Source organism: Pinus tabuliformis, chromosome X, assembly GCF_031772625.1.
Source record: "Pinus tabuliformis cultivar Carrire ecotype Pingquan chromosome X, CPIR1, whole genome shotgun sequence".
NCBI classification, from domain to species: Eukaryota; Viridiplantae; Streptophyta; class Pinopsida; order Pinales; family Pinaceae; genus Pinus; species Pinus tabuliformis.
The window spans coordinates 249,319,634-249,339,980 of NC_142308.1; the positions used below are offsets into that span (position 1 = coordinate 249,319,634).

Here is a 20,347-nt window from a genome sequence, read left to right on the forward strand (position 1 = left end):
AATCATTTCAGCAAAACCAAGTACATGCATATATGATAGGTCATATGTCTTAAGAGACCCCAAACATGCAACTAACAACCATGTAGAAGCAATTTAAAAGAGTTCAGCTATAATTCATCACCAACAAATATTATGAGATTGAACTGATGCTCACACGTTCCGCATATGCCTGGGCATAAGCTAAAGCTAAAGTACTGCCCCAGGAGCCTCCAAAAACCTGAATGATTCCTCATCATCAATCTCTTCATCCAAAGTAAATAACAAGAAACTAAATCTGTAAAGCAGAAATTTATCCATTGAAGAAGATAATTCTAATGATAAACACAAAACTATAACTCTATAAGAAAGACAATTCATTAAGGGGCAAATTTTAACCTGCCATTTCTCAATATTCAAGTGCTTCCTTATTTTTTCAATATCTTTTATGAGATCCCAGGTAGTGTTGTCCTTTAAGCATGCATGTGGCTTGCTTTTACCTGCACCACGCTATAAGCAACATTATATTTAGTCTAAATTAACTTGGAGAAATGTGAGCATTCCGTTTTAAAATGTTTAACAATGCCTTATTGAGAATAAATGGTGGATCAAAAATCTGTTGCAGCAATAGATAAAAGAAAGAGGACACATCAAGAAGGATTTTGAATACAAATTGTTCCATTCCTTCACGATAACATATATAAAAAAATTCTATAATCTGAACTTCACTGATCAAATATTATCTAGTTTTATCCAATTCCATTGAATCTTATCTAGTTTAATCTTATGCGCTTCTTACTAGTTTGCATTTATAGAATCTTATTCTAACTAGTCACATTTTATGCAAGTACAGTAGATGCTTTATTTCATCGAAATTGCATGAACTAGATATACTCCACTAATTTCCTAGAATTTATCTTCAATATATAGGAATGTCAAAATTTGACGTGGTTTTATAGACATGAAAATGTTGAGATAGCAATTCTTGTCATCACACTTCTGACATGGGATCCAGTATAAAAATGTGCATTAAGAATCGCCCCAGAACTTTCAAGTTTGTCGTCACTTAATGCCTTCGTGAAAATATCTGATAGCTGATCTTGAGAGCCAAAATAGATCAACCCAAGATCTTAGTTCTGCATTTGCTCTCCATTTTAGTGGCAATAGCCCTGAATGTGTTTGGTCCTAGAAAGAAACATAAAAATTTCAATTCTTTGTGAGATGGATAATGCTATGATTATCACAAAAGAGAAGTGTGGCCTGAGCTTGCTGTAGGCAAGCTCAAATCATCAAGAATCCTTTGGAACCATATTTCTTCACAGGATACATACCTATTACTTTGTGTTGGAAAATCAGAAAGGCAGAAAGATTTTCTCTTTGTTGATAATTACCTGTGATTTCTTTGAGTTATGATTATCTTTCTTATGTTCTTCTTTTATCTCAGTTCATCAAGCAATTACCAAAACCAAAACACAAAGATCAAGGACACCAGATGTAGGCGCACAGCCAAGGTAAAAACCCTATATAGGGGAAAACCCAATCAAGAACTCTTCCTTCAGTAGATTCATATGACAATGAGACAACCAAGACCTTAACCAACAGTCCTTCCTTCAATGAGATACAACAACTTTCAATAGTGTCTTCTTGTCCAATAGCTTCAACCCAGCATCAACCCAGAAATTTCGGCCCAACTTCAGAATTTCAGCCTCCACAGCAACTACAGAATTTCGGCCCATCCAACAACTTCACAGCTTCACACATGCGGAAAAAGATAGAGAATTCCGACTTCCTATGCTTGTGAGAGACCACCTACTTCACTATCTTTCTTCCTCTTCTTCCTTGAAATTTGCACTTTTTCTGGCCCCAGAAGTTGCAAATCGAACTTGTTATGGATGAGTGACAAATGAGGTCGAGTTGTTGCCTTTATATAGTGATTATGCTGCCCAGTTTAGGCCAACTTGTCCAGTTTGAGGCCAACTTGGTGGACCGTGGAAGAGGCCTAAATGACCTACTTTACAATAAAATAAATTTCTTCTTTGACAAATAAATCCCAAGAAGGGTTCTTTACAATATGACATGGACAAGGACACTTGAGATAAACCCTAGAAGACTTCCATGGAGACTTTGACCTAAAAACAATTTACCCAAGCATGAAACCCAAGCTTTAATAAGTCAATTTATTTAATAATAAAATTTCTTTTTCTTTCTTTTGATAAATACATTATATTGTGACTTAGATACATTAATGAAGACCGAACCTATTACATTCTTCAACACTCTGCACTTTGCTTCTCTAAAGGGCAATGCAATGGTTGAGTGTTTTTAGCTACTCCATGAAACCAAAGAAAATCTTAGGGACTAGTAGTCACATTTAGCTGATTTCTCCATTTTCATCTCAAAAAGAAAATGATACTACCCAAAAAAAATTGAATAAACTTATTGAATGGAAAGAATCACCAACTTTTTCCATAAATTATAAGAAATCATTACAAAAAATATTTTTTAAAGTTTTGCCAGATATTATAGTCAGCATTTTAAACTTTATAAACTTACCCTAAAGTTTCTTCACTTACAATAAAAATGTGGCTCGTTCAAAATTTCCCTACATGAAACTACCCTAAATCCAAAGTTGAATGCATAACCTCTAATAAATTTCATCTATTCAATCTATGCAATCTGGATTTGTAAGGCCAATCAGCTTAGATTTCCTATTATGCAAATACTAATTAACCCCTAAATTTTCCCCTTGCAAAATTAGAGGGTTAAGGACCAGCATATTTCATTAGGTTGGAGGTTCAAAGATAGATACAGATGTAGGCTGGGGGTTGGTCCCAAAATGACTAGTCACAAGATTGACTCAGCAATGATTCAAACAAATTTTCTGCACAGGATGGAAAAAGTTGCTACATTTAGCAGGTTCCTTGCTTTGTAGGAGGAAGTTCTAGGGATGATACAACAGCATGGATCACATATTCAGAGTCCCTATGAACTCAGGATTCCAGCGAGGCCCTTCAAGTTGACATGCATGGCACTTACTATTTTTAGCAGGCTTCATCCAAAGACTCGCATGTCAGAGATAATGATATATTTAGAATCCTTGTGAGCTGTTGAGACTGACGAGTGTTGAAATTCTAATGTAATGTTGAATTTCAGATCATGATAATTACTCATGACTGATTTATATATTTCCTTTTATCACTTACTTCATTCAATTACGTCATCAAGAAATTATACATTCAATTATGCAAAAAAGTAGAGATCACAGTACACAAGAGACAAGAGACACAAGAAATTAGGCCAGAAGCCAGGGCAAAACCCACAAGGGGAAAACCCGGCAATCCTTTCCTTATAGAATCTTAGTCAACAAGAGAGAAATCCAAGTCACAGACAAACTGACTAGTAGACCAATTTCCCAAGTGATAAGTCAGCCCTCCAAAGATTTGTTCACAAGATGTCACATGCATGTCCTTTGATGCTACATGCCACGGAGATGAGGTGTTTCAGGAAATCGCATAACCAGAGAAAGAACTCGCATAACCAGATATGAGGTGCCTCAAGAATTTGCATAATCAAAGAGAATGAACATCGTATATCCACAGAAAAACTTCTTCAAAACTTTGTATATATGCCTCAAGACATGACAGTGTAAACTGCTCACAAGTTAACCTTAGAAACCTTACATTTCTGCCTCAGGAATCTCGTTCTTCTGCCTCAGATCAAATCATCGAAGAGTGTGTTTCATGGAGATGAATTGCCTCTATTTATAGTTGTTGTTCATGTGAAGGAATGTTAATTTAGCAACTCAAGGACAAATTCTCTCATTTGGACAGTCTTCTTCATCAAGAAAGACCCCTCCTAGCCCTTGGAAGAATTTAATTCGGTTAAGGAAAAATGCATTTTAAAGAAGGAAACCCATATGTGCAAAAAAGTACAGGTCGACTTTAAAGAGAAATTGGGCACCCCTGGAAGCATATGAATACAAGATAAATTAACCTCATTTGTACATCACCATCAAGCATCTTCTTCTCTCTCTTCTTTGGATTGGCTCACACAAGTCTGAAATTGGTTCGTATAGGTCCGAAATTGCAAGGTCCAAGGTTGCACGTGTGAAAAGGAGAAATTGATCTGGGGCCGCAAGGTTGGAACAAGGAATTTTTGGCTACAATCACTCACTTGACAGACTGTTCCCTGCAGCTAGAGAGCTACAACTGCACTAATGGTTGCTAGCTCCGTGCAGCTGTGACCTAAGATATTTTGACAGTTGACTGCAAACTTTGACTGTTGACTGGAGGCTTGGAAACTCTGATTTGGATTAGATCTGTCTATTGGGCTCATCTCTTGGATATTGTTTGGTTGGCTTTGTTGGACAGTCTTTTGATTGATGAATTGGAACATTGTACTCTCTCTTTACTGAACATTTTATGACAATCTAAAAAGAAGAAGAATTTGAAAGGGTTTTCCCTGTTGTGGGTTTTTCCCTGGTCTTTGACCAGATCCTTGTTGATTTGGGATAGCATCAATTGTCCTCTAGACCTCAAATTTTGCAGGGAGGCTTGGGCACATGTAATCAAAAGAACCCAGAAAGCGTTTTGGGAAATTCCACCCAGAAACAATTTTATTAAAATAATTAATATCTTTTAATGGATCCCAAAGTCTAAACTTACGAAATTAAAAATATTAATGGGTATTAATCTAATTGTGGGTGTAACTTCTAGAAAAATACGAGGATCAAGCTAAAATGATCTTAGCCATTGATTAGCTTTTAATCTGGGTCGTTGAATGTCAACGAGAAGATTATTTAAGGGAGCTTGCGGGTCATTTGGAAAACACACAGAGAGATCAAGAGATCGAATTTCTGAAATGAGAAGTTTTCAGAAGGAAATTTTGATCAAGGGGATTTCTTGCAGAGAGGGGCAATGAGTATCCGGAAGAAGGAAGTTTTCTTGGGCTGAAGAGTACGAGGTAGAGAGTGTTGATTTCGGGTAGCATCAGATGTGCTCTAGGCCTCAAATTTTGCAAGGAGGCTTGGGAACATGTATTCCAAAGAAACCAGAAAGCACTTCGCGAAATTCCACCCAGAAACAATTTTATTAAAATAATTAATATTTTTTCATGGGCCCTAAGTCTAAACCTAGGAAATTAAAAATATTAATGGGTTTAATCTAATTGTGGATGTAACTTCTAGAAAAAGACAAGGATTAAGCTAAAATGATCTTAGCCATTGATTAGATTTTAATCTGAGTCGTTGAATGTCAACAAGAAGATTATTTAAGGAAGCTTGAGGATCATCTGAGACACATTGAGAAATCAAGAGATCGAATTTCTGAAGTGAGTTCTCAAGAGGAAATTCTGATCGAGTAGATTTCTTGCAGTGAGGGGCAGTGAGTATCCAGAAGAAGGAAGTTTTCCTGGGCCAGAGAGTACGAGGCAGAGAGAGGGCAGAACAACGTCCAAAGAGAGGCAGACGTTGGCCCAAGCAAAGCTAACGCAGTGGCAACGCAAGCCTTAGAAGGAAATCTCTAAAGGGTGAGCCATAATTGGCACCCTAGTTGTATTCAGAAAACTGTATAATAATAAAACCTTCATATCTGCTGCACTTGTTTTCCCGCATTGGGTTTTTCCGGGTACGATTGTCCAAAAATAACGGTTCCCCTTGTGTTGTCTCAGTTTATTTCATTTGTTGATCTGTATAGTTGTGAAGGCTGCAATTTTGTTTACTTCGATGTTTATGTTATTAAATAACTTGTTAATGTAAAGAACAAGTAGGAGATAGTAAACTAGATATTGCAGTAGGGGTTTCTGATGTGTTAGATTCAGGAATTTTCACATGGTATCAGAGCGATTGCAGATCAAAGAGGACTGAAGACACCAGCCGAAGAAATCTGAGAATTTGCAGCAGAAAAGAAGTTGTCCCGAAAGACGGCGTTGTTCCAGAGTTGAAGAGGCAAGAGGAGGAGTGACGCAGTGCAAAGAGGGTGACGCAGAGGCTCACCCAGAGCCTGCGTCAGCATTTTGAGCCTAGATGTTAAATTTGGACAACTAGGTCCAAACTCCATGTTCTGATGCTCAGATTAAGAGGCTAATATTTTTGTTGGATTCCTCTTTCTGAGAGGTGTAAAATCCATATAAAAATAGTCTTAATCCGATGAGCAGAACTTATATTTTGAATTTATTATTCTTAATAAATTATATGTGCAAGGTCAGCCAGTTTTGTAATGTAGGCTCACATGCCCAACAGATGTGTCACACACCCTCATTGATGGATATATATACAGGTAAAGTTGGAGAGAATTTGATGAGAACACAACTCACATGCTAGGGTTTTTGCGGCTAGGGTTTCGCAGAAGTTTGACCAGCGTTGAGGGTTGTTGTGACACATGCTGGTTAGAGGGTTGTTGTAACACATGCTGGGCTGGCTGACCAAAGGAGACTTTGCTGGTTGAAGCATCCTGCTGACCGCCGAAACGAACACATACATTTTTCTTGTTTCTGATTTGTCTTCTATAAGATCTGCTTATATGTTCTATCTGCATTTTGCTTATCTACTTGTATGATTGCTGTGAGAAAAATGAAATTGCTCTTAGCATAGAACATCTACAAAACTTTACATGGTATCAGAGCTGAGGTGAAGACAAACTCTATCTATAGCAATCAATCCATCGATCTTCACTCTCTGATCTCGGCATAAAAGACAAGAGGACGTGCGAATAAGGCTGGAGAATGTGCATGTCTTATAAAGCCAAGGTAACTTCGTAGGTTCAGACTTGGTTTTATGGTTGCGCAGTGGAGGGACGAAAGGTCTGTTGAAGATTAAGACGTGGGCAGTTGTTGGTACATATAAATGCGCAGATTTATCTGGGGTAACAGCGCTGAAGTTTATATCCGAACAACGAACTGTCGTGGTCGTTGGGAAACTGTTCATAAGTGTCGGCTTACGGTATAAGCGCAGGGGTTGCGCAGACTATCCGTGACATAACCTTGTGAACAGAGGTGGATAAATACGACGTAGGGACACGCGGCGATAAGAACAGTTTATTGTTGCGGGTAAGACTGTTTTATAGTCTCAGATGCGGGCAAATTACAGCTGCGGTTGTGGCAGTTATAACTTCGGTTAAAAACAGGAGTTTGCATGCATGAACGCGCAGAGGTATATGTGAACGGTGGGTCGTCGAAGCAAGAGATCGGTGAACTGCTGTGGAGCCGTCACGTGGACAGGCCAGAGGGCTGCTACGTAGACCAAGATATATAATTTACACAGGTTTACGGGTGCTGGTGTGTTCGGACAACCACACGGGATTTTATAAGTCCACGGGTTATTGGTTGACAGATCTACAGTTGAATGGTTGCCGGTAGACACGTGGACAAGAACAGAATCGTTGACACACGCGTGGACAGTTATATATATATACGCAGGTTTACATATATATATATACGTTGGTACGTTGGAGCAAATAGCAACACGTGGACAGTTATATATATACGTAGGTTTATATATATACGTTGAGACGTTTGGAGCAAACAGCGAAGGAGATAACGCGGGTTTGCTGAGATAACACGTGGACAGGTTCTAGCCTTGGTTGTAGACAGGTTTATGACAGTCTTATACACAGTTTGGTGCAGGTTTATGTAAGCGTCTCGGTGGGTACCCGCTTACATAGAAAGCTGCAGTTTTGATGTATTATTATTAAGGCCTCTCGTGCCTTATGAGTATGGCCGTGTGTTAGCCGGCATACTCATGTACATGTATTATTGAAAAGAAGTTTGAAGGCTGTATAGTGGGCTGTCGTAGAAGCCACAGAAAGCCCTAACCAGGGCTGAAATTTCAGGGTCCTGTGCATTGGTCAAAATGTAGTTGTGGACAGAAATATGACGTCTATCACAGGTATGTGCTTGTCTTTTATAATGATGAATTTGCCAGATACTATGGTCCAGATTAGACAGTTTGCAATTCTGGTATAATGGGCTGTAAGAAGATGCTTGGTAAAGCTCCAAGTATAGTCCCTTGAGAAGGACAACAAGGGCTGTTAGAAGGTAGATGATTTGGAGTCTTAAAAATGGATATATGGAAGAGCTTAAGGGTAGTCAAGTGGGCTTATTATCAGACCCCATCTTCTGTACGTATGACAGTGAAATATGACAATATGACAGAGTTTTTGACAGTGATCTTCTGCACTCATTGTAGTGTCACTTACTCTTATAACAGTTATGCATAGCAGTGATATTGTTCTCTTGACAAGTGATGAATGGAGATGATATATGGAAGAGATATTTGTTCCTATAACAATAATGTTTGGGCAGCGATTTTAGTGATATTTGGACAATGTTTCTTGATGTATGGAAGTGATTCTTGTATGACAGTGATTTATATGGCTGTGATGTGACAATGATATATAGGACAGCATGATGATGATGCATAGGCAGCATTATAAGATCATGAACATGAAGGGCTGCCTGATTTTGGAAATAATCATAAAGGTGTATGTAAGGGCTGTGCTGAAGGAGAACATACAAGGGGACCTTTCCCCTCAAGTGTCACAAAGACATCTGAGATATTGCAACTGGTCCATTCTGATCTTTCTGGTATGTTGCCTGTAACATCCCTGGGGGGATGTTCTTACTATATGACATTTACTGATGACTTCTCTCGCAAAACCCGGATATACTTCTTGAAAAAGAAGGATGAGGCTTTCATGTGGTTCCGTACCTTCAAAGCCTTGGTGGAAAATATGACCGGAAAGAAGATCAAGATTTTGAGGACTGACAATGGCACTGAATATGAGTCAAATGAGTTCAAAGACTTCTGCAGAGAAGCTGGCATTAAGAGGGAGACTACCACTGCACTCTCTCCACGTGTTTGGGTTTTGTGGACAGAGAGATCTAGAGGAGAATCCGCAGTTCTAAAGAGCCCTCATACGCTGTCCCAAGAGGCCCTTACACGCTAAGAATAGAAGCCCTAAATCTGCAGTATATTGGGCCCTAAATCTCTGTTTTATTGGGTGCAGGTAAGGGCATTTCCGGTGAAGGAAGAGGGGACGTTTAGGTCACTCCTATGACTATTTTGGAGTGAAAATTAACCAGCAGAAAGGCCTCAATAAAGGAGACAAAATTCTGGGTTGATTTGAATATTATGTGCGGGCTGGAAACTCTGTTTCAGCAGGCCGTGGGTACAGGAAGCCACCTGTGGTAGGCCGCAGGCCCTTACCCCACTGAAAAGGCATTGCGTGGGACTGTTTTGGGGCTAGATTGAGCCCTAATCAACAGCGTGGATGCAGAGGACTTAAGTCTTATACAAGGGTAGCACGTAGTTTTTGAAGGTTGTTTGGTGACTTGGTTAAGGGCTGTTGCAGCATATGGATGCCCTAACCAGTCACAATTAGGAGCAGCAGCGAAAACAGATTGGAACAACAATTTATGCCTTGTGTTGGGTCAAGGAATTTGATCAGTTTTGGATCAGATGGTTGGGCAACCTGTGGGAGCAAATTTGGAGGCTTGATTGGGTGATCGTAAGCCCCAATTAATGCAGATCTGACAGTGTTGTAGTGTTGCAACGTGATGATGCAAAGGCAGCATGGGTAGCATGCAGCGTGATGATGCATAGACAACAAAGAAGATATGAATCTCCACTAGGAGTATATTACAATGAAAAGACCAGATCTGTCATTCTTGTTGATTTGGGGTAGCAATGTGATGATGTATAATGAGAGCAACATTACAGTCATTGAGGTGCAGATCCATGATGATTGAGAATTGACTATGACGATATATTTGCACCTGTGGCACGATATACCACCATCCGATCCATCATAGCCCTTGCTGCTACGCAAGGATGGAGTCTTCATCAGATGGATGTCAAGACCGCTTTTCTGCATGGTGCAATAAAGGAAGAGGTGTATGTAGAACAACCTCTGGGATTTGAAGTTCAAGATCGAGACACTTATGTCTGCAGGTTGAAGAAAGCCCTCTATGGGTTAAAGCAAGCACCCAGAGCTTGGTATGAGAGGATGGATAGTTACTTGATGAAGCTGGGCTTCACTCGAAGCAATGCTGATCCAAACCTTTACTTTAAGGTTGTGAAAGGAAAGCCTCTCATTCTAGTGCTGTATGTGGACGACCTCTTCCTGACAGGTGGTGACCCTCTCATTCATCAATGTAAGAGGGAGCTTGCTGCTGAGTTCGAGATGAAAGACCTAGGACTGATGCACTATTTCCTAGGCCTGGAGGTCTGGCAGAGACCTGGAGAGATTTTCCTTTCTCAAGGAAAGTATATTGTGAAGCTTCTGGAAAGATTTGGGATGGTGGACTGTAAGTCCGTGTCGACACCAATGGAACTCAACTTTAAGAAGTTGAGTGGCAGCGCTGCAGGGCCTATCTTGGCCAATCCTACTGAGTATCGTCAACTCATAGGAGCTTTGATGTTCTTAGTGAACACCCGTCCGGACATATGTTTTGCAGTGAATACTTTGAGCCAACAGATGGTTGAGCCTCCTCATTTTCACTGGGTTGGTGCCAAGAATCTTTTGAGATATCTTCGGGGCACGATAAACCATGGGCTGAGATACACTGTCGGGAGTGTGATACTCCGGGATATACTGATGCCGATTGGGCTGGCAGTGTGGTGGATCGTAAGAGCACATCTGGATGCTGTTTCAATCCTGGTTCTGCTTCGATCTCATGGATGAGCAGGAAGCAGAAGTCGGTGGCTTTGAGCACCGCGGAGGCCGAATACATTGCTGCTAGTATGGCCTGTTGTGAAACAGTTTGGTTGAGGAAGCTCTCTAGTGAGCTGTTCCAACATGTGCTAGATACCACTGTAATACTTTGTGATAATCAGAGTGGGATTCGTATGACTGAGAATCCTGTGTTCCACGACCGATCCAAGCATATTGATATCAGGTACCACTTTATCCGGGATATGGTACAGCGAGGCGCCGTAAGGCTCGATCATATAGGAACTGATGAGCAGGTCGCGGATACTCTCTCTAAGCCCCTGGGGAAGGTCAAGTTCCTAACCTTCCGTGAGAGTCTTGGTGTCGTGGAAAGACCCTATGATGTGGGTCCTGTTGGACGATGAGCTCTGGGAGCTCTGGGGGGCTTTGGGGATAGCTTCTCGAAGCTATAAGCACTCATAATGCTTCTGCCCCACCCTTGTGATTATTGAGCTGGTTCGCCACTCATTTAATCTGTGCCCCGTATGCATCCTACCCATTGAGTTCAGGGCTCATGGGAAGTACCTCTCATTTGGCCAATGAGGTGTGGAAAAGCTAGAGACTATTAGCAAAGACTGATGGACGCATCAGAGATTGCCGTACTCTCTATCTAGGATGGCATGGTCCAACCACTTGATCTGGGATCAAGATTTGTGAGGTCTGGGACCTCTGGACTGATTATGTCAGTCGGGGAATGATGTCTTTGTGACTGACCCACTTCTGTTCTGAAATAAAGAAGCCAGCAAAGCAAGTTTCGGCGGGATGACTCACGATGTTAATTGCACTAATAGATGGAGTTCTCCCTAGTTGAGAGGGAGTGTTAAATTTGGACAACTAGGTCCAAACTCCATGTTCTGATGCTCAGATTAAGAGGCTAATATTTTTGTTGGATTCCTCTTTCTGAGAGGTGTAAAATCCATATAAAAATAGTCTTAATCCGATGAGCAGAACTTATATTTTGAATTTATTATTCTTAATAAATTATATGTGCAAGGTCAGCCAGTTTTGTAATGTAGGCTCACATGCCCAACAGATGTGTCACACACCCTCATTGATGGATATATATACAGGTAAAGTTGGAGAGAATTTGATGAGAACACAACTCACATGCTAGGGTTTCTGCGGCTAGGGTTTCGCAGAAGTTTGACCAGCGTTGAGGGTTGTTGTGACACATGCTGGTTAGAGGGTTGTTGTAACACATGCTGGGCTGGCTGACCAAAGGAAACTTTGCTGGTTGAAGCATCCTGCTGACCGCCGAAACGAACACATACATTTTTCTTGTTTCTGATTTGTCTTCTATAAGATCTGCTTATATGTTCTATCTGCATTTTGCTTATCTACTTGTATGATTGCTGTGAGAAAAGTGAAATTGCTCTTAGCATAGAACATCTACAAAACTTTACACTAGAGAAGGCCCAGCGCAGAGGCAAAGAGGGGCAGAACAAGGTCACGCAGAGCCACGTCATCCTTCTCAACCAAGAAGGATTGACGCAATTCGCTGGGAGGAGCAGATTCAGCCTATACCGTGATTGTGCAAAGCCTAAAGGGCTCAGATCCTTTAGGTGTCAAGGCTAAGGGAGTTGTGCAGATTGTGATTTGAGGAGCTGGTGGACGTTGTTTCTATCAGTGCAGAACAGTGTCTAAGGAGGCGAAACCAAAGTAGAGGGAAGCATTACCTCGATGGATTTCTAGCCAAGAAATCCAGATCCAAGTTGCAGCAACAAAGGGGGATTGGAGAGGAGTGATTCGACAATTGGCCAGAGGATTTCCAGTAGAGATGTCGAGACTCACAGGGAGTCTAGAAGAGGAGCATAGATGGCAGTAAATGGATTGAGGGATCAAGACAGATTGGATGGGGCTTCCAATTTTGTCATCTGGAAGGCAAAGATCCTGCCAATCCTGGATAAGCATCGCTTCAAGGACTATGCCTTGAAAACCGTAGTTGTCTCAGTAGTTGTCTCAGTTGACCCTAATGCTAATGAGAAGTATGAGGAGGCTGAGGTGAAGGCAAAATGCATGATCCTAGACGGGGTCAAAGATCATGTCATACCACACATATAGGGCGTATTGCAATGGTCATGACGTAACCCGCTCGGACACAGTTCCCGAGGTTTAACTTTATCGGGTTCATTCTCCACCGTAGATTTCAACCCCCAAAATCTGACGATCTACAGCGATTTCGGGTGGACTACTTGCATGAGAGTTACCCGCCCGAAATGAGCGGTTTTTCTCTCTCCTCTAGTTGCTACGTGTCAACCATTGAATGGAATTGGGCGCTCTCCTCTAAATACCACTTACCATTTTGCATCCGCCCGAAATCTTGCCTATAGCTTTAAATCCGCCCTTCGTCTTGGTTAACGCCCCGAATTGATTCGCTTCCGAAGACCGTAGATCTTCTACCATTGACAGCTCGACGGCTCGACGGCTTCTACCATCGACAGCTCCACGGCTCTCCTCCGGATTCCTTTTCTGCTAGAACGAAAACTCATCTCCGTCGTTCATCTCTTAACGCCATCCAATACGACTCCACGGCCCTCCTCCATACCTCGGCTCCAATATAATGCTCCTGGTCTAACAACTTCCAATATTCTCTGCTCTAATATGTTCCTCTTTGCTTAACTCATCTCCTCTGATGGCTTCCCTGATGGCTTTGCTCCTTGGCTTCATATCATCATTTAGTATCCTAGAACATTGCCATATTGACATTAATGACAATCTAGATCAACAATCTCGCCCTTTGTCATTGATGGCAATATTCTTCTTCTCTCCCCCTTTGACATCAGTGGCAAAGGAGTGCACAAGGACTTCCCCTGTCAAACTGCTCCCCTTATCGAACTGCTCCCCCTATCCTGCAACATCTTTACGAATCAACTTAAGTGATGCTAAAGAGATAACCCCCATCTTTTGACGAAGATGTTCAAATGCTTCTCGAGGAAGAGGTTTTGTGAAAATATCAGCTATCTACTCCTTAGTATTGATATATTCCAAGATGATGTTTTGTTCAGCTACTTGTTCACGAAGGAAATGATACTTGATTGGTATATGTTTGGTCTTTGAATGCATCACTAGATTTTTGCTTAGGCTGATCACACTTGTGTTATCACAATAGACGGTAATTGATTGATTTGTACCTATGTTGACATCTTTTAGAGCTTCCTTCATCCATAGTATTTGAGTACAACAATCTGCGACAGCTATATACTCGGCTTTAGCTATAGATAGTGGTATGGATGTCTGTTTTTTGCTGAGCCAAGATACTAAACATTGTCCCAGGAAGAATGCATTTCCACTAGTACTTTTCCGATCATCGACACTTCCGGCCCAATCAGCATCGATGTATGCAATCAAAGTAGAGTTGAGCTCTTAGGGTACCAAAGACCGAAATCAGGAGTTTCTTTCAAGTATCTGAGAATTCTTTTTACAGCCAACAAATGGGATTGTTTAGGAGTTGATTGAAATCTTCCCACCATTCCTACTGCTTGCATAATGTCAGGTCTCGTAGCAGTTAAGTACAGAAGGGCTCCAATTATTGACCTGTAATGAGTTGCATCTACCGGAGGGGAGTCATCATTTTTGCTCAATTTGCAACTTGTGGTCATAGGTGTGCTCATGGGTGCACAGTCTTCCATTCCATATCTTTTAAGCATGTCTTTAAGATATTTGGCTTGAGATATAAACATGCCTACCGTGGTTTGAGATACTTGTAGTCCAAGGAAGTGATATAACTCTCCTATCATTGACATCTCAAAATCTTTTGACATATTTTGAGAAAACTCATGGCTCATCTCATCATTATTACTAGCAAAAATCAGATCATCAACATAAACAAGTGTGACTAGTAACTTATCCTCATCCGTCTTTATGTAGAGATTACTTCCTGCCACCCCCTTCTTGAAGCCTTGTTGTTGTAGATGGTGATCCAATCTTGCGTACCAAGTTCTAGGAGCTTGTTTCAACCCATATAATGCCTTTTTCAACTTACAAAAAAAGTCTTTTCCTTCTGTTAGATTAAACCCTTTTGGTTGCTCCATGTAGACTTCTTCCTTGAGTTCCCCATTCAGAAATGTTGATTTTACGTCCATTTGATAGATTTTGAATCCTTTTGAGCAAGCAAATGCCAAGAACATCCTGATAGCTTCCCCACGAGCTATTGGTGTAAATGTTTCTTCAAAGTCAATTCCTTCAATTTGTGAATAGCCTTTACAAACAAGCCTTGCCTTGTTTCTGATGATTTGTCCATCTTCATTCATTTTTTTTTTAAACACCCACTTGGTTCCTATTATGTTTTTGTCCTTTGGACGAGGTACCAACTCCCATGTCTCATTCTTCTCAATTTGAGACATTTCTTCTTCCATGGCTTTTACCCAATGAGGATCCTTACTTGCTTGAGTAAATGTTTCTGGTTCTATCATGGATAGAAGAGCAATATCATTTTTCTTTGGTGCATTTGTCATCCTTCTTCGGGTTTGCATCCCTTCATCTATATTGCCAATAATCTGCTCTTCCGGGTGATATTTTTGGAGAAGTTTCATCTTTGAAGGAGTTTGAGATGGTTCTTTTTCCTTGGGTATTTCTTGATTTTTTTCTTCTTCTTCAGGTTCTTCTTCTTCAATGAGAGGATCAACTTCATGTTCTTCAATTTCTTTCTCTGGAAGGTCTTCATCAATCTTCACATCAATGCTTTCCACTATTTTCCGTAGTCGGTTATTGTAGCACTTGTAGGCTTTGCTCTGTGTAGAATATCCAAGGAAGATCCCTTTGTCAACCCGAGAATCAAACTTTCTTGGTGAGCCATCATTGATTTTTATGAAGCACTTGCTTCCAAAAATCTTGAAGTATTTTACTGAAGCAGGTCTTCCTTTCCATAATTCATAAGGAGTCTTTTCATTATTTGGTCTTAATTGAGTTCGATTCAAGGTATAGACAACTGTCCCGACTGCTTCTCTCCAGAATTTTGGCTGCAAGTCAGCTGCTATTAACATTGTTCTTGCCATTTCTTGAACTGTTCAGTTTCTTCTTTCAACTACCCCATTTTGCTTGGGTGTTCTGGCAGCAGAGAGTTCTCTTTTAATTCCATGTATTTTACAGAATTCATTAAATTCTTTTGATGTGAATTCTCCCCCTCTATCTGTTCCGAGGAACTTAATCTTTGAGCCCTTTTCATTTTCTACAAGAGCTTTAAGATTCTTAAAACACTCAAATGCTTCGAATTTATATTTTATAAAATATATCCACATCATTCTAGTATAGTCATCAACAAATAAAGCAAAGTACCTTTCTCCTTGGAATGTCGGAGTTCTAGTTGGTCCACATAAATCAGCATGGATGATCTCCAAAGGCTTTGATGTAGAAAACTCCTTGGTCTTGTGGCTAGTTTTGGTTTGCTTTCCATGTTGACATGGACCACATATTCCTTGATTTGGTTTGAATAACTTTGGAATGTCTCGTACTGCTTTAATCTTGCTAATATTGATCAAGTTATCGAAGCTTGTATGTCCAAGTCGCTTGTGCCACAACCAACTTTCATCTGTTTGACTTAAGTAGCATTTATCTTCTTGAATCTTGTTCAGAATGTAGATGTTGTCTAGTGTTCTAACCCCTTTCGCCACAAGTTCCCCTGAGGAAGAGTTCATTATTTCACAGTCTTTGGTGCTAAAGACAACATTATGTCCTTGATCACAGATTTAGCTAACACTCAGGAGGTTGTGTTTGAGCCCGTTTACTAGCAAAGCATTTTGAGTTTTTCCTTTTCCATTAATAAGAGTAACAGTTCCTTTTCCAGCAATTTTGGCAAATCCACTTCCAAAGGATACATTTCCTTCCTTTTTGTTCAATGAGACAAACTTCCTTTTGTCCCTTGTCATGTGTCTGGAGCACCCACTATCCAAAAACCAATGATTTTCATTATTTTGAGTACATAGAGCTAGGCCACATTTATCCGTGTTGGGATTCTCAGTTCTTGCTTTTCCTCTTTTGAGTGGGCAATTTTGTTCATTGAATCCATTATTATTACATAATGAGCAAATCAGATCAAATTTGGCCAAGGGATCAAAAGAATTTTAGGTCTTGATTTGTCCTTGCCCTTTGGGGCCATATGGTTTGTTTATTTGATCCTTCAGTTTTGGTGCGTCATTCTTACGAGCCATGTAATGTTTAGCTTGATAACCAAAATTTTTACAATGGAAACAATGCCCAAAAAATATAGTTTTGTACTTGTTGTAATAGCCATGATTTGAATCAACATTCTTCCTTGGAGTTACTCCCGCTTCATTCTTTGGATTTGAGATGGGACTTTGATGAAATATTGTTTTGTATATGTTGTAACAACCATGATTCGAATCAACATTCTTCCTTGGAGTTACTCTCTCTTCATTCTTTGGATCTGGGATGAGCCTTTGATGAAATAATCTTTCTTCTTTTGGGTTGCTGGAAAGTACGTCAGCATAGCTTTTCGCATTATTCTTAGTACTTGATGATTCTCCTTTAAAACCTATTTTAGATTTGTCATGTTGAGGTTTTTGATTATTTAGGATAGTGTCAAGTATTTGAGAGCTTTTCCAACCCTTTTTAACTTGCTCCAATTCCTTCCTCAGAGATACTATTTTGGCTTCACGTTCTTCGCAAGCTTCTTCTTTTTCTTTTAGTTTATTTTTCAAGAGATCTTCCCTTCTTTTTGTTTCCTCGTTTTCTACCTTGAGAGAAATGCTTTTATTCCGTAATTTCTCATTTTCTTCAATGGCACTTATTAGCAATTCATCTACATTTCCATCTAGCCCTGAGTCATCATCATTTGTGAATGCCATGAATAATACTTCTTGGCTTCCAGCATGGTCATTTTCTTCATCTGATTCTTCATTACCTCCTTTGCAATGAGGGAACTGGTTAGTTGATTTCTTTTTTATGACTACAAATTCATCTCCATCAGACTCATCTTGCTTAGAGAGGAAATTCTTCTTATTGAACCCTTTCTTTTCGTATACCATCCTTTTAGAATTTTCTTCATCATCACTATCATGCTTATGAGGACATTTTACAGCATAATGACCTATTTTTCCACATTTGAAACAAATAAGAGGGTATTTACCTTTTAGCTTAGATCCTTTCTTCAGCCTTCGTACAAATTGCGCCAATTCGGATTCAACATTGGAGTCATCACTACTAACATTCCTTTCTTTCCCCTTTTTGATTTTGAGGCCTTGAATGCTACATCTTTGGAACTTGGGCAACCTTTTCTCATCTCATAGGCAATGAGGATTTCATGGAGTTCATCCATCTTGAGAGTATCTAGATCCTTCATTTCTTCTATGGCACTTACTTTGGAGTCAAATCTGTCTGGGAGAGATCTTAAGACCTTTTGAACAATGGTGTTTTCTTCAATGTTTTCTTCCAATCCTTTAAGAGAGTTGACCACTTCAGCTACTCGGAGAAAATATGATGCAATATCTTCTTCATCATCCATTTTCAAACTTTCAAATTGCCTTCTATGAGTTTGAAGCTTTGCCTTCTTGACTTTGGAGTCCCCATCGTATAAGCCAATTAGCTTATCCCATACTTCTTTGGCAGAGTTACAAATCATGACTTTTGTAAATTCAGAATCAGTGATTCCACTAGTGATGGAGTTTAAGGCTTTTGCATTTGCAACGTAGACTTTCCTCTCGTCTTGATCTGTTGGAAGAGTGGAAGGAGCTATGTACTCATTTAAGACCGAATGCCAAACTTCAAGTCCAAGGGACATTAAGTAGTAGGACATTGTCCTTTTCCAGAAACCAAAATTTGTGCCATCGAACAGAAGAGGTCTTCCTGACACTTCTTGATTTCTCATCATGACTAAGAATCCTTCTTCAAGTTGTTAGGCTGAAATGAAGAAGCCCGCTCTGATACCAATTGTTGGAAATACTGAGAGGGGGGGGTGAATAAGCATTTCTTTTCAATTATTATTTGTATCAGTTAAAAACATTTATATTTGGAACACAGAAATAGATAACAGGACTAGATGCTTTTATTAATGTAATCTTTGCAATAAATCAAGTGCAATATATATATATATGGTTTCAATCAGTTGCCAAGCACCAACATGGACTCTTTGTGAGGCTCCAACCTCCAGAGCACCAACTCTGTCTTGTCAAGGCACCAACCTTGAATTTAGGAGCACCAACTCCCAGGACACCAATCCTTTCAGTTCTGAGGCACCAACCTCAAGGGCTCCAACCCTCTGTTCTAAACTGTCTGGATCTGTTTGGTTGTAATTCTCTGCTCCCAACCCTGCTAGACCTATGACTTACTTCAGTCCTCCTGTTCCTTCCACTTCTGCCAGGACTTCAGCTTCCTTTGTTTCTTACAGTTCGCCGGCCCACTCTAAACTCTTTGTTCTCTGTTATAAAATCCTGATATGCCTGACCTTTGGCTTCCTCCTTGCTCGCTTGAGCTTCGGCTTCCTTAACGCTCGCTCGACCTTCGGCTTCCTCAACGCTCGCTCGACCTTTTGGCTTCCCTCCTTCGGTCGCTTTAGCTTCCTCTGCGCTCGCTCGTCCATCTACGCTCACTTGATTCTTCGGCTTCCCGATCCATAGCTTCCTCAGTCTATTCGAGTGTTCCAATACTCACAGGACAAGTAAACTCAGAAGAGAGGCCGAATTACAAAGAAATGTTGCATATTAAAAAATATCAAAGAGGCCCTTTTTTTCTTTAATATTTATACAATAGACTCAATCATTATTTACGAAGGATTTCATTGGAGAGGCTGTGCCAACAGAGAGGTCCCACATGCTGCGTCACTATCCAATCGCAATCGCAACTTTTTGGAGGTCTTTTATAAGTCGTGCCTATAACATCGCCGATGGTCGATTGCCGCTTGCCGCTACTGGATGCGATATGATTATAAATTGTTTTTAATAATTCTGTCGGGTCCGTATGTATATATATATATCGCAATCACAGTTTATAGTGTGCCATTCCTTTATAACTTGCGATGCATAACCTCCAATACAGCGGACGCGATATAGCATTAGGGCGTATTACAATGGTGATGACATAACCCACTCGGACACAGTTCCGGAGGTTTAACTTTATCAGGTTCATTCTCCACCATAGATTTCAACCCCAAAAATCCGATGGTTTACAGTGATTTCGGGTGGACTACTTGCACGAGAGTTACCCGCCCGAAATGAGCGGTTTTTCTCTCTCCTCTAGTTGCTACGTGTCAACCATTGAATGGAATCGGGCGTTCTCCTCTATATACCACTTACCATTTTGCATCCGCCCAAAATCCCGCTTATAGCTTTAAATCTGCCCTTCGTCTTGGTTAACACCCCGAATTGATTCGCCTCCGATGACCGTAGATCTTCTACCATTGACGGCTCGACGGCTTCTACCATCGACGACTCCATGACTCTCCTCTGGATTCCTTTTCCACTAGAACAAAAACTCATCTTCGTCGTTCATCTCTTAACGCCATCCAATACGACTCCACAGCCCTCCTCCATACCTCGGCTCCAATATAACGCTCTTGGTCTGACAACTTCCAATATTCTCTACTCTGATATGTTCCTCTTTGCTTAACTCATCTCCTCTGATGGCTTCCCTGATGGCTTTGCTCCTTGGCTTCATATCATCATTTAGTATCCTAGAACATTTCCATATTGACATTAATGACAATCTAGATCAAC

General features: G+C 40.4%; 1 protein-coding gene across 5 annotated transcripts in view; it reads right to left on the minus strand.

The window, feature by feature from the left end:
- The window catches only part of LOC149139312 (proline iminopeptidase-like), a 392,388-nt gene that overhangs the window by 321,039 nt on the left and 51,002 nt on the right, over nt 1–20,347 (minus strand). For all 5 annotated transcript variants that reach the window (XM_089446646.1, XM_089446647.1, XM_089446645.1 and 2 more), the window contains exons 4-5: nt 376–486; nt 155–217 (exon numbers count right to left, since the gene is read on the minus strand). In XM_089446646.1, coding sequence (XP_089302772.1) covers nt 155–217; nt 376–486 — 174 coding nt within the window. The remainder of the gene's footprint in view (nt 1–154; nt 218–375; nt 487–20,347) is intronic.